General features: G+C 42.9%; 1 protein-coding gene across 1 annotated transcript in view; it reads left to right on the forward strand.

Annotated features, from left to right (window-relative positions):
* Window positions 1-14714, forward strand: part of CCDC6 (coiled-coil domain containing 6) — a 101772-nt gene that overhangs the window by 58455 nt on the left and 28603 nt on the right. The window contains exon 3 of the mRNA XM_084903965.1: window positions 7961-8089. Coding sequence (XP_084760091.1) covers window positions 7961-8089 — 129 coding nt within the window. The remainder of the gene's footprint in view (window positions 1-7960; window positions 8090-14714) is intronic.

Below are 14714 nucleotides of genomic sequence, written 5' to 3' on the forward strand. Positions count from 1 at the left end.
TAAGTTAATAACCTATGAATAACATTATGGCAATACATTTGAAGTTTTAGATAAAATGGACAAAATTCTTGGAAAAACATAACTTTCTACAACTGAATGAAGAAGAAATAGAAAACGAGTTTTTAACCTATTAGAGAAATTGAATCATTGATCGACAGACTTCCTAGAAAAAGAATTTCAGACTTAGATAGTTTCACTAAGACATGTACCAAGCATTCAAAGATGAAATCATTTTAATCTTCTGTAAACTAAAGTTAAAAAAAAAAAAAAAGATTCCCAATTTATTTTAAGGCTAACATAACCATAATGTTCCAACTTAAGTACAGTTCAAGAAAAGCAAATTACAATGAATATCAATCTTAAATAAAGCAAAAATCTTAAATAAAATATAAGGAAAATTAATTCAATAGCAAATTAAAAGAATAATGCATTGTTGCCAGGTTGCATTTATACAAGGAATGCAGAGTTAATGGAAAAATGGAAAGTTTGTAAGTGTAATTGGCCATATTCACAGACTCAAAAGAAAAAGTCATGATCATATTCATACATGGAGTAAAGGGACTTAATAAAATATAATAACTCACGATAAAATCCTAGTGAGCTAAGAATAGAATTATGACAATTTAACAGCTTTCCCTTTAAAGTCAAGAACAAGATAAGGATGCCTGCTGTATTTACTTTTGCTCATCATCATAGTTTGTAGTCAGTACAGAAAGGCAAGAAAAAGATAGAAGATATAAGGATTGAAGAGGGGAATTAAGATTGCCACTTATTTATGATTGGGTAATTGAAAAATCTTAAAGAACTTACAGGTAAATAATTAGAATTGAGTTGTGTTTATTTTTCACATAAAATGTATTTCTGTATTCAGCAATAACTAGTTGATGTGAAAACTTAAAAGATAGCTTCAAAAACTATGAGGATATATTTAGTGCTGCAGAAAAAATTAGGACACAGTAAGGACAGGTAAGGGGCTGTTGAAATGTTAAGTTAGTCATTCAGGTAGTATCAGCAAAATCTTGAAAAGGAGGAAGATAATCATGTGGATTTCTGAGGGAAGAGCATTACAACCAACTTCCTAATGCCTTGAAGTAGGTGTGAGCGAGACAGGATCTAGGGAGACTTAGAGGTTTTGGCCTCCATGGCTAGAATTATGTAAGACGGGAAAGAGCAAGTATAGAACAGACTTGGAATGAGAAGTTTAGTCAAGACGTCTGTACATCCAAATGGAGATAACAGATAAGCAACTGGACAGAGGTTCTCAACAGAAACCTAGACTACCCATCCAAATTTGGGAGTGTTTTCTAGAGAAGAGAACCAAAGAGGTATCATAGGAAGTCACGTAAAGAGAACACAAGGACACACTAGAGTGGGAGAAGATATTTGCAAGATATATAATTGACACAAAACTGCAAACCAATAGGAAACCCAGAAGAAAATGGCCAGAGCCTTGAACAGGCTCTTTACATAATAAGCAGATAGCTAGTGGTCAGTAAACAAATGAGAAAGCACACAACCCAATTAGTAATCAGGAAAGGCGAGATTAAGCACAAGACATGACTAGAGAATTCTCATGCACCTCTCTCAGAGAATGGAAACGGTTGCAGCCATTGTGAAAACACTTTGCTGTTACCTTATTATGACCCGGCAGTTCCACTCCTGTATATGTTTCATAATGCGTGCACATGTGCACCAGATGTGGAGCAGAATGTCCTTTGTGGCAGTGTTCATAATAGTAAAAAACAACTAGAAATGCCCCAAATGCCCATCATCCATAGAGTGGATAGATTCTGTATACTCACCAATGGGATTAAGGCAATAAAAATAGAAGTCACAGTGACACTCAGTACATGGGTGAATGAAATCACGAGTTCATATAGCAGAAGAAGGTAGACAAAAAATACAAAATCAAGCAAAACTAATGTTTAGAAGTAAGTAGGCAGTAAAATTTAAGAAAAAAATATGCAAGGAAGCAAATACCTTAAGAATCAGTAGAGTGATTACCGCTAGTTGATATTGGGCTGTGATCAGGAAGGAACACATGAGGCTTTGCAGGAGCTGGCAATGTGATATTACCTTATATGGGTGATGGTCACCTGAGGATACTACACCCATATACGAATGGTATTGTTTGTAGTTGCCTAATTGTGCTCATTTTGAGGTTGAAACCAAGGGAAAACAGCTTTTTAGGAAGTGGTGATATTATTATCCATCTAATCGGTGTTTGCACAGATAAGGTGTTCTCTGGATGCTCTGGAGTAGAACTGAGTTCAAGTCCCAGTCAGTGCCCTTCATAGAGCCGGAAAGGTGATTGAGAATGCACCCACATGCTCAAGGGTCCCAGCACACATCAGGGGTAAGGGCAAAGGCTTTGAAGCTAGAGACCTAGGCTTTAACCCCCAATCTACTCCTTGCCAGCTAGAATATGGCGGTTTAGTGTATTGACGCACATAAAGTGCTTGGTACATAGTAGCTAGTGCCTTGCAGTGTTAACCACTTTTGGAAGTAGCTAATAGAAAGGATGTGAAAAACACAGTGAACTAGGCATTAAAATGTACACCGAGTACACTGCGTGCTTGTCACAGCTTAAAGGAGGGGGAGTCTTCCTTGTGTTAGGGTGTGAGGGAAGACACTGGAAGATGTCTTTTGAGCCATTCCCCAGTTTCGGAAAGTTTAAGTGGGGAGAGAGAGACTCGGGGACTCTAGGCAGAAGGCTTGGTGTGACCAGGGGGTGGGGCAGGAAGTGTGCACTAGCTTGTGTTAGAGGGGTCCGGTGTGACCAGCGGGGCTGGCCATCCGCAAGCCCCTGGACCATGGGAGCCGCCAGAAGTGTTGCCCAGCCTGGTGGGTTTCATTTTAAAGCCTTGTAAGCTTTGCCTTTATCGGCAGTTGCTGCCACTCCGTGTGCTTAGACCCATTCATTTGTGTTTGCTAGATGCCTAGACTCTGAAGGCATTTATGTTTACAAACCTCCCTTACACTGTCAACTGGGCTGGGTATGAAAATAGCACGAGAAAAGTATGGGACACTTGTGTGGAGGAACTTGAATGCCATGCGAAGGAGTTAAATGCCAGGGAGCCATGAAGGGTTGTGAGCAGGTACTTGTTGAAGTACCAGGGTTTGTCTGCTCAGATGGCCTGGGAGATCCGTGAGGAGGCTTTGACAGTGGCCCAAGGAAGAGGAACCAAAGATTGGGGCTCGGGCTCAGAAAGAAGAGGGTGTTTGACAGCTGCTACGGAGGCTGACTTAACGGCATTGGGTAACGGATGCGACCCTGGGGTGTTGGCTGAGAATGATGGTTCCAGTAACCGAAAGAGGGAGGAGGTGGGAATTCGTGTGGGCATGGGAGGCATTAAGTGGTGATGTTCTCTCCGTTTGAGGTGGGAGGCTGACTTTCTGCCCAGGCTGCTCGGTGCAGCTGTTGTGAAAAGTTGGTTTTTGAGAGACTCGGTGTTCTGGGTCTCTTTGAACTCTTCTTCAAAGCTCATGTTAATAACATGACAGTTGTTGACAGTCCAATGACTTCTTGTAGCTATTGTCTTAACGGTGGCCTTTACGTAGTCCAAAGCAGATGAGTGTGGGACTGTGGTTAGTACACAAGAGAGAAATAGTAGTGCTGACAAGTGGAAACAGAGTCAGGGGCATCTTGAGTGTATTTTCAAGTTGCATTGAGGGAGCTGGGTCCTGAGGGTGCTGGCCAGAAGGCTCGCCTCACGTGTCCTGGGCCAGACTAACAAGCTCAGACTTGGAAACACACATTGCCGCCCAGCCCACATGCATGTGCACTGTTGTCTCGCAGGTGTACGATGTTCAGTGCCTCTACCTGATAGGGGGATTTTGCCCAGAATCCATGTAGTGAAGAGTCCTGACTCTCCTATAAGAGGGCTGGATCACAGAGGTCACCAGAAAGCCTTGGCAAATGATAATGGCAATAGCTATTGAAAACTGAATGGATGCTTACTGTTAGCCTGTTTTAGGTCAAATTAACCCGACGTGTATTTTTTTTTTTTTAATGGGCTGGAAGTTTGCTTTGGGACGCCACACATGGAATCGGATACAATAAGAAAATGCTCAGGTTTCAGTAGTACTTGGAATTTTACAGATTTAGCGTTACAGCGTCGCCTATGGCTTTTTCAGTTAATGTTAATAGATTTTTCACGCTGATTCCTGAGGAACAAGCCTTTCTTTATATAATCCTAATTCCAGTGAAAATGTACTGCACCGCAGTGGATCATCTGTTATGTAATATAATTTCAGTTCCATGGGACTGCCTTTTTTGTTAATGTTAACAATATATTGCACACAGAAGACTATTCCATAATGTTTGAGATTTGCTTTATAAAAAGTGCATTTACAGAACATTCTGATTTTGAGGGGGGGCGGGGGGGGGGGGAGAGACAAATTTAATATACCTAAGCAAGCATTTTGCTTTAGGTACATTTAAGGCAAACACATGAGCTGTATTTTAAACACATTAATAGAATTTGCTTGACTATGTACTTCTTAGTTTGAATTCTTTTTGTTCTAGTTTGGGATGTTTTGACCTTCTTGTAAGATTTAAAATTGCTCCTAAAAGCATTAGGACTTTGATTAGAAATTGAAAATCATGCCTTGAGTTTTATGCCCATACTGAAGATGCTACTCCGAGATGAAACAGGAGTTTATTTCTGATCGTTGGTCTTGGGCCACCCTCAACCAGGCTTCCTTTTAGGGTTTTTGTTTGTAGTGTCCTGAGCTACAGCTTTAAAATAGGTGAATTCAGGGTATTGGTGTAAGCCCTATGGGGCCAAATGGTTTGAATTTGCATGCTATCTATTTAAAACACAATTTCTGAATCTTTCTCATGCGAACCGTAATGAGGCAAACTCTATGGTTATTAGTTTTCTCAAGATTCCTTCCCCCTTCTTGTTCCTTGTATCTCTCATTGCTTGGTTTTTGTTGGTTTTTTTTTTTGGTGGGGGGAGAGGAAATGGGGGTTGTTTCTTTATTTCTCTGTTTCTCTTTTTATTGTTGGATTCTTTGTTTCAAGGGAGAAGCATATTTTCTGTTCCCAGCATTCCATTCAGAAACTTTATGCCCTGCTTTTGCATTGCATGTCACCTGAGAGACTGGCAGAACACAGCAGGCAGCAAAGCTGTTCGTTTCATCTGTCTTTTGGGGAAGATGAAAACTGAGTTTTTGGCAAACAGATCTCGGGGTGGCTCGATCTTTTCCAAATGAGTTAGTATAACCCAGGGACCTAACTTGAGTTCTGGTAACGACAGCTATACCGCCCAATTTTCCTTGGGGGATAGCTTTTGAGAGGGAAAAACCTCTTAAAATGGAGAGCTTTTACAGATTTATTAATCAGATATTGGTAGAATTACACCATCTGTCTCAATATGAATATTTTCCAGGAAGCCAAGGAGAGCCCTCTCTTTTTTAAGATTAATATTGTTGGGGAAGAGATTTTCCAACTTTAGATTGCATCCTTTATTATGTTAATTTCCCTCAGGACCAAAGCCTGACCTTAAGAAAGGGTGAGGGGGTTCTTTCCCATAAAAATAGCAGCCATTGAAAACATTGGAGGAAAAACACAGCTTTAACAAAAAAGCTCTAGCAAACGATTTAAAGGTTGTAAAGTGCATTTTTCTAAAACCAGTAGATATCCTTTAAGCTTAGTGTTGATAAGCTATTTTAGACTAAGGATAATATCTCAACTATAGCATATATCCACAGATAGATGTACCCATTTTGCTGTGTTTTTTGTGTGTTTTTTTTTCTTCTCATAGTCATATTTTTTTCCCATTTGGACCTTTTGTGTCTGAAATGCCAGGAACTCTTCTTGTTCTGTCCATTCTCAGTTCTTTTAATTACTGCTTGATCTTGCAGAACCTGAGTTGTAAAAAGCTAGCTAAAAATAGACTTGTCACTGTAAGCACCTCCTCACATCTGCTTTTTTTCTGGGTCCCTACAAGGTTGACCAGCTTTTTCTTTTCTATTTTTTTTTTTTTAAGCTGCATATCTAAAACAGTTGGAGGAAAAACAGCATCTATTTAATCAACATTTGCTGCGTTAGAAGTTGATGTTGGATTTTAACTCCCCCCCCCCACTCCCCCTCCCCCTTTTTTTTTTAAACCAAATCTGTGCATTCAGGCAGTGGAAATTGCCAGGCCAGGTAGCCATTTAGAGGCTGATGAGGTCCTGATGAGCCTGCTCTGTTGTCTATCACACCCTCTGCAGGGTTCCCAAAGAGACAGGGCACCCCCTGGGCGAGCCTGTGGGGTGTCATTTTCTGTGATTACACCACGGGTGCACTAGGCATGAGTGGGTGGCGGAGTCTAGAGTCGCCTGTCTTAGGTTTGCTCAGGACCCAGTGTGAGCACACACGTTTGGTGTTCAGAGTGGGGCTTCGGTTCCAGGTTCTTTCTGCTGCTTTCTAGCAGAATTGCCTTGGTCCAGGAGCCTTTTTGTGACATAAAAAGTGGGGTGATCATGCCTGCCTAACGCTTGTGAAGGCCTGGGATACAGCGTCTGTGCAAAGAAATGCACTTGAAGGGAAAACGAGGGAGCAGTGTCATCTTAAACCAAATAAAACGGGATGTGTTTCCGTAGCTTTTACTTAATCTCTCCTGGGTTCTGAAAGCAGCGGGCCCTTACCCATTGTTTCTTCCAATCCCTGCCATGGATCAGCAACCCCCTTCCCCCCCACCACTTGAGAATGTCCAAAGAGCGCATGGTTACTGTTGAAAACCCCACTTGTCTTGTGTCCACTGGGTTTCTGTTCTTTCTTTTTTTTTTTTTTTTTTAATATATTTTATTGATTTTTTACAGAGAGGAGGAGAGAGGGATAGAGAGCTAGAAATGTCGATGAGAGAGAAACATCGACCAGCTGCCTCTTGCACACCCCCTACCGGGGATGTGCCCGCAACCAATGTACATGCCCTTGACCGGAATCGAACCCGGGACCTTTCAGTCCGCAGACCGACACTCTATCACTGAGCCAAACCGGTTTCGGCTGTTATTTCTTTTTGAAGGTTGGAGTAAATTATATTTTTTTGTATTTTCTCTTCCAACTTATTTAATTGCATAAATAAGAGGCTTTCCCACTCTTGGTTTTTAAGGAAGATGGTAGGAGGTGTGATGTATGATCTCATTGTAGAAAGATAATGAATTATTTTTGCCAAAGCATGTTCCCCAATGCATTGGGGACTAGCATTCAGAATAACTTAGTATGTGTTGTGATTGTGACATTTATTTCCTCTCTACACACATTATATAACCCTGAGCAAGCTGTGTAATTCATTTACTGACAGTACAAAATTTCTTTTTTAAATATATATATATATATATATATATATATATATATATATATATATTATTGATCCTTTTACAGAGAGGAAGGGATAGAAATAGAGAGCTAGAAACGTCGATGAGAGAGAAACACCGACCAGCTGCCTCTTGCACACCCCTTACCGGGGATGTGCCCGCAACCAACGTACATGCCCTTGACCGGAATCGAACCTGGGACCTTTCAGTCCGCAGACCGACGCTCTACCACTGAGCCAAACCGGTTTCGGCCAAAATTTCTTTTTTAATTTTTATGCCTATTGTTATAGGTTAAAAAATAAGTTTCCTTCCTTACCTCATTCCCTGGCCTCCCATTTTCTATCTGCAGAGGCAACCACCTACGTTTTTTAAAAATTGAAATCCATGTATTCCATGTAATACATTTAATGCTCATAATGTTTTTGTCCTTTCTCCTCTCGGCCTTCGGTTAAGATCGAGTGCGTGCGTGTGTGTGTGTGTGTGTATGCAGTGTAACTGCTGGTTCTGAGTTAGGGGAGCAGTGAGGACCAGTTAGGAGGCACACGTCGGCATGTGTGAGCAGAGGTGAGCAGGCTCTTGCGGGGATGTCTCTCAGTGTAACCTCCTCTGGAGCCCGGGTTTCCACAGCATCTGTGTGTTTTTCACTTCCCAGTTGCAGCATGAGAAAGCCGAACTAGAGCAGCACCTCGAGCAGGAGCAGGAATTCCAGGTCAACAAGCTGATGAAGAAAATTAAGAAGCTGGAGAATGATACCATTTCTAAACAGCTGACCTTGGAGCAGGTAAGCATGGAAAGCTCTCGTGACACATCCATACCCCCTCCCATCACCCATTGTTCTTTCAAGCCTTGGGGTGCCCTGAGGACTATCAGGGAAGAACATGTCTCAGCTCCTCCTTCCCATGGGGGAGACTTCCTTTCTGAAGGTCCGCACAGCACCTGCTCACGCTCACGCACACTTTCTCTAACCCCAGCGAAGGAGGCCCGGAGGAGAAGTTTGTGTTGTTCTGATTGATGGGCAGGAAACGTTAGGTTCCTATTTGCAAAGGGGGAAGATGGTGTTTTTAACCGCAGGATAGTTTCTGTGAAAGTTCCCAAGACAAGTGTTGCTTCTATTTCAAGGGTTTTTTCAGAACAAACGTTAGCCTTTTTTTTTTTTCTTTTTTCTTTTTTCTTTTTTAAAATACTAGCAACCTTATATGAGCTCTGTCTTCTCCCGCCTAGACTTGTGGATTCAGGTATGGAATCAGAGACTCAGTTGCCCACCTGACGCAGCCACTAACTAGTTGTATGACCTTGAATTAACTTCATTTCTCTGGGCCCACGTTTGCCATTTGTAAACAGAGAAGGACAGAGTAAATTCAGGCATACTAAGCTTAGAAAGGTGCACCAGGAAGACAGGAACAGCGCCTAATCCCTTTGTCCATCGCCCTTGGCAGACGTTGGTATTTGGTTGGGCCCTTACCTGAGGCTCTTAGACTCCAGCACGTAGAACTGTAGGCAGCGGTGACTGGTCCACACAGGTTGGTGTGTCAAGCAAAGTTACCTGTCAGTCCCTGGCCTACTTCCTCCTTCATGCTTTCCCCCACTGTAGTGTCCTGAAATTTTATTTCCCCTGAGACAAATAGGCTGAGCACAGTGTTATCTGATTTCCATATAAAACTCAGTACATCGATTAACACCTTCCTTCTAGCTCTTTGTAATTTGGATCTCGGTTGCCAGTGTGATGACTCGTCTAACCCTTTCATGCAAAGCTATCCCATCTCTAGGCTCTCGGTGTATCCATGCTGACTGGTTCTTCAGTCACCCTCAGAACCACACTAGCTTCTTCATTACGCCTTCTAGTGAATGGTGATGGGAACGCGAGGTTTGAGAAGAGCTCAGGGTTTGTTTGAAACTTCCCTAGCTGACTCTGCGTGTTATTCTTAACCCTACCGCTATGTGAAAGGGAAGAATGTGACTGGGTTTTCCACGACTATGAATAATGGCCCTAAAAATACTTCCTCTATCCCTTTCAGATAAAAGGAAAAAAATTCCATTCCCGAGGTTTTGCTATTGTATACATATTCAGAGTAATCTATTTTTACAACGTATCTTCAGAATTCAGGTGCAATATCTAAATTTAGAAGGCTCCTCCTCCCCCCACAGTTTAAAAATATTTTGTTCTAAAGTTCACCTGTTTAATTCTCAGGGTAGACAATAGCCAGTTAGTTCTATTCAAATTAAAGCATTGAAGATTCTCGTTCAGTCCCTGATACACCAAGTACCTGTTAGTGGTACTCGAATAAAAAATTAACCGGTTGACATTCTCACAGTAGTTGGTATTGTGAGAACCACGTGGCCATGGCCTTCACAGTGAAGGTGGTCCATAATGGAAACAGCTTTGCTCTTGTCTTCACAGGCTCCAGGGGATCTTGGGGTGAGGGGTGTAACCCCCATGGTGGCCACAAGGGGGAGGTAGTAGCCTAGTGTCAGAGAGAGAGGGGCAGTCTCATCCCAGAGTCCCTGAGAGAGGCACCCCCTTAAACCTCTTCAGTGATTTCACTAACCCCTCTAAAATGAGGCCCAAAGCACACATTCTCTCTGACTTAATGACTTAGTGCCTTTTCAGGTTATTTCAGACCTCACCAGTGAAGGGGTGGATTTCCACAACAGAGTACATGCTTTGCTAAGACCTGTACCAGAAATAGACCTCAGACCCCGGATATCAAGTTCCTGTTTTAATTAACATGGAGAAATTGGACATAATCATAAAACGTCCCCTTCTTTGTTTTGGATACGTTCAGGATGAGTCAATGTTGGAGATTTTACTCTGTATTTTGTTTCGCTATAAATAATCGCAGTCCGTGTTTAGGGGAAATGTTTGTTTATTTTTTTCCTCCGGTGGGAATAAATCTGTTTTATGTTTCCTTGGATGTGATCTGACCCTCTCTGTGGTCATCTCGTGGGATTATCATCTGTATTATATTGTACACTGTATGTCGTAGTCTATGTTATATAATGTGTCCTGTACTAGACATTACTACCAGGAGAGCAAAGGCATATGCTACACTATTCTTTATCGTGGTTAGCAAGTAGTCCATGCCTTTGCTCTTCTATCTGACAAATTAAAATTAGAAGCTATTTGAAGGTGACATTCGAGGTGCCTCATGCCCTGCCCACTTTGCCGGAAGAAGTGTGGATGTGGGCAGGTGACTGAGGAGTGGTCTTTTTCATTTAGGAAGGCAGGTCCGTGTGGTGCTCAGGGCCTGGGCACAGTGCTAGTAAGAAATCAGGTTTGACCTGTTTCCTCTGCCTAATACCTTCGTTCACTTTTTTTACTGTCATATCTTTATTGAGATATAATTCACATACCATACAAATCACCCATTTAAAATGTATAATCCAGTGTTTCCCAGCATATTCAAAGTTGTATAACCATAATCACAATCAGTTTTAGTAAAGGGCGAAAGATTTATGCGGTCTGAAGAGAAACCAGAGCATCACAATCAGTTTTAGACCATTGTCATCAGCTCCAAAAGAAACCTTCTGCCCTTCAGCTGCTCCTCAATCTCCTCTCCCCCTTAAGCAAGAACCACCTCACTGTCTGTCTCTGTATGTTTGCCCCCTTCTGGAGACTTTATGTACATGGAATCATATAGTACATGGTCTGTTGTGATTGTGATTGGCTTCTTTCACTTATATAATTTTTTTTTTATCCATGTTGTAGCATGTGTCAGTACTTCATTCCTTTCCTGGCCATATAATGTTCCACTGTGTGAGCATACCATATTTTGTTTAGCCATTCATCATTTGATGTTCCTTTGTTTTGTCTCAACCATTTGGTTATAAATAATTCTGCTGTGAACATTCATATACAAGTCTTTTGTGTGGACATCTGTTTTCATTTTTCTTAGATCTATATCTAGGAGTGGAATTGCTGTGATATCTCCGTTTACCTTTTGCGGGGATTGCTAGACTGTTTTCCCAAGCAGCTGCACCACACTGATGATGAAATGGTATCTCCTGGTGGGTGTATAGGTTCCTGATGGCTCATGATGTTGGGCAGCTTTTCAGGTGCTTATTACCGTTTATTTTCCTAGGGGGGGGGGGGGAGAATGCTTCTTAGAGATCTTTTTATTATTGAATTCTAAGATTTTCTTATATTTTAGATACAAGTGCCTTATCAGATATATCATTTGAAAATATTTTCTCCTTTTCTGTGTTTTTCACTTTCTTGATCATGTGCTTTGAAGCATGGACATTTTTAATTCTGGTGAAGTCCAATTTATCCATTTCTTCCTTTGGTTGCTTTTGCTTTTGGCGTCATATCTTAGAATCGATTGCCAAATCAGAGGTCATGAAGATTTATCCCTGTGTTTTCTTCTAAGAGTTTTACTCTTTTGGCTCTTACATTTAGGTTTTGAGCCATTAGAGTTGGTTTTTATGTATATTGTGAGGTAGGGGTCCAAATTCATTCTCTTACGTGTGGCTATCCCATTGGCCTCAGGTTCCTTATCGATAAAATGGCAATGGTAGCAAACCTACGTGAGATGCCATGAATGAGAGCGAGGGTAAGGTGATTCACAAAATGCCTACTATGTAAGCACTCAACATGAGTTGGATGCTGCTGTTGATTTATAAATCATTCAGATTTTGAGCCTGATGGGTTGCCTGTACGGAAGGAATATTGGAAGGCCTTCTACCAGGGATTTGTGTTGGCCAGAACATGTTTGTTTTAAAGGTGTCGCTTGCATTTGTAATGGCCTTTAAGTAGGCACCTGCCCACTCCCTGTAAAGCAGAACTTACCAGGGTTTGAGACTCAGTCTTGGGCTTTCTGGGAAAGTAGGCCCCAGTTAGCTCACAAGGCAGAAGGCCCTCGTGGTAAGTTTCTGTCCAAAAGTCAGGCCTTTGGCATGGACACTTAGTCAGATACATTCTCCTCTGAGACCCCGAGACTGGGATCCTTTCATTCTTCAAATAGGGAATGTTAAACGTCATCATCAAGGTCTCTGTGCTATAAATGGTCGGTTCTGTTGGTGTTTTGCAGTATATGAATCCACAGAATTTTAGACCTGGAACACTAAAATCCTGTGAATTGGGGGAGGACTATCTTTGTCTCCAGACCCTGGTGGAGTCCAGAGACAGTGGGGAAATCATGAGGAAACCCAGAGGAAGGGGTGTCGGTTCCACTCCCAGACTTTGGGACAACAGCCTCCTGCTCCCCTCTCCTCTGGTGAGCAGTGGAGGTGGCATCTTGTGACTTGCCGCTTGATGACAGACCAGTTGGCTTGTGAGTGGCCTAACCTGCTTACAGTGCTTTTTTCAGAAATGGAAACCCAGACGGGGTCCGGGAGGTGCTCCTCAAGATGCACGGCTAGGGAGTTCTCAATCATTTATTTTAGTTGCATTTATTGAGCATCCTGAAAATAATGTAGAAACGCATGTTCAGAATAATGTGAAAGTATGAGGTCTTTGCAGCCCTGATAGTTAGCATTAGTGCAACGAACTGGATTAATCTAGCCAACAGGACGTTAGTGCTTCTGGGGGCCCTGATTTAAAGCCTTTTTGTCAAATATGTGTTCACTGTCCGTCGCTTATTTAAAATTCACGTTTTTCTAGGTAAGAACATTTAGAACTTGGAGTATTCTGTGTGTCAACAAATCTTGATCCGAGTGATTTCTGCCAACTAGGAAGGATTTTGCTTCTCTGGAAAAGGGTAACTCGCATTAAAAGGCATGCATTCATTTATTTTATCAAATGAAGTTCCACTCAGCAGATGTGAGGGCCTTCTGTGCACTTGGCTCAGGAAATTATCTTACGGGAAAGAAGAAAACAGCAGCCAGGAACAGGTGGACTGCCTACTTAACCCTTTGTTAGGCAGTACAATAGAAAAATACCGCGATCCGTTGGTGGAGAATTAGCAGGGCAAGCTGGCAAACGCTTAATGTGATGAGCAGGTTTGATTGCCTGCCATGGACCAGATGCCCTCGGGTCATTTTCTCAGTTAAGCCTGTCATTGTGGGTGTGTTTTCTTATCTGAGAGGTCCTTTCCTTCCAAAGCACAGATACCATATCTAAAGATTGGATTTAGAATTGGAATGGTAATTCCACTCATGGGCACCCATGGGTACTGACCCTGTGTTAGCTTGTGTAGTTGGGAGATTCTCTCTAGCTTCAAAGCTTCCTTCCATCTGGATAAGCTGGGCCATCTCAGGTGAGCAGCTTGGTCTCTGTTGTGAAACAGACACAATACCGAACCTGTAGGCTGGTCGGGAGGATTAACCTTCCATTGTGCAGCTCCATGCGCATTGCACAGTGGTTTCAGTGTGGACGACACGGCCAGAAATAAGTTTACGTGGCAACCCAGTGCACAGCTGCTTCTGTAACTGTATATGTGACCCGGGCAAGTTTCATCAAACAACCGTATGTGCTTTGCACTGACTTTCCATTCAACCTCATTGCATGTTTAGCAAAATGTAGGTCACAACTGACTCCACTGATTTCACAATCCAGTGATGGGTTGTGACCTGCAGTTTGAAAAACACGCTCTGATGTGCCTGCCCGGTGCTTTCCTGCGGGAGGATCTCCGCGGACCTGTTTCCTCTGCCTGGGCTCCTTCCTCCCTCCTGCACACTCCCATCCTCACTCCCATCCTCATTCATCTGCCTGGCGCCCCTCCCCCAGGCACTCGGGTCTGTGCTGTGGAAAACTTCCTAGCATTCAGTCCTTCTCTTGTAACACTTGGTACACAAATGGTCATCAGCAGACAGTTAAACAGATTGTGCCTTCCCTCTGAATTCCCTGGAAGGTAGAGGAGTGGGGGCACAATGTTGACCTCACCACCCTATCCCTGGTGACTCACATCTAGTCAAGTGATCCAAAAATTGTAGCTGCTGCCATTAATAATGAGAGATTCCACCTAATGTCTATGGTAGAGGACATAGTATATAAATATGCATGCATATTAGTTGGGCCTCAACTGTCTCACCACCTTCCTTCACCTGGTTATCTGTTAATTTATGAACCCCTGTGCTCAGATGTCACCTGTGACCCCCACCACTCGGACGTTCTCTTTGTCCATGCTGCTGTGGCCAGTGCACCTGTGTGGCACACATCCTGCATTAATTCAGCACCTTCATTGCGTGCCTGCCGTCTGCCACACACTGCTGGGAAAGGTCCCTGCCCTCACGGAGCCTGGTCTCGGGAGGCCAGTGAGCCTGTGGACCATGACGAGCGATGGTGCTCTGTGGAGAGGAGCAGCGTTCCCATTGCAACCCCGTTCCCCATGCCAGCTGAGGGGGACCTGGAGCTCCTTGGCCCTGGGTTTGATTGATTGTTCATTGAGACCCACAGGCTGGGGAGAGCTAAGCCCAGCTTGTTGCAGGGAAGCAGGGATGTGAGAGGAGGCAGAAACGGAAGAGGAGAA

This window comes from Pipistrellus hanaki (assembly GCF_964339955.1).
Source record: "Pipistrellus hanaki genome assembly, chromosome: 14".
Lineage (NCBI taxonomy): Eukaryota > Metazoa > Chordata > Mammalia > Chiroptera > Vespertilionidae > Pipistrellus > Pipistrellus hanaki.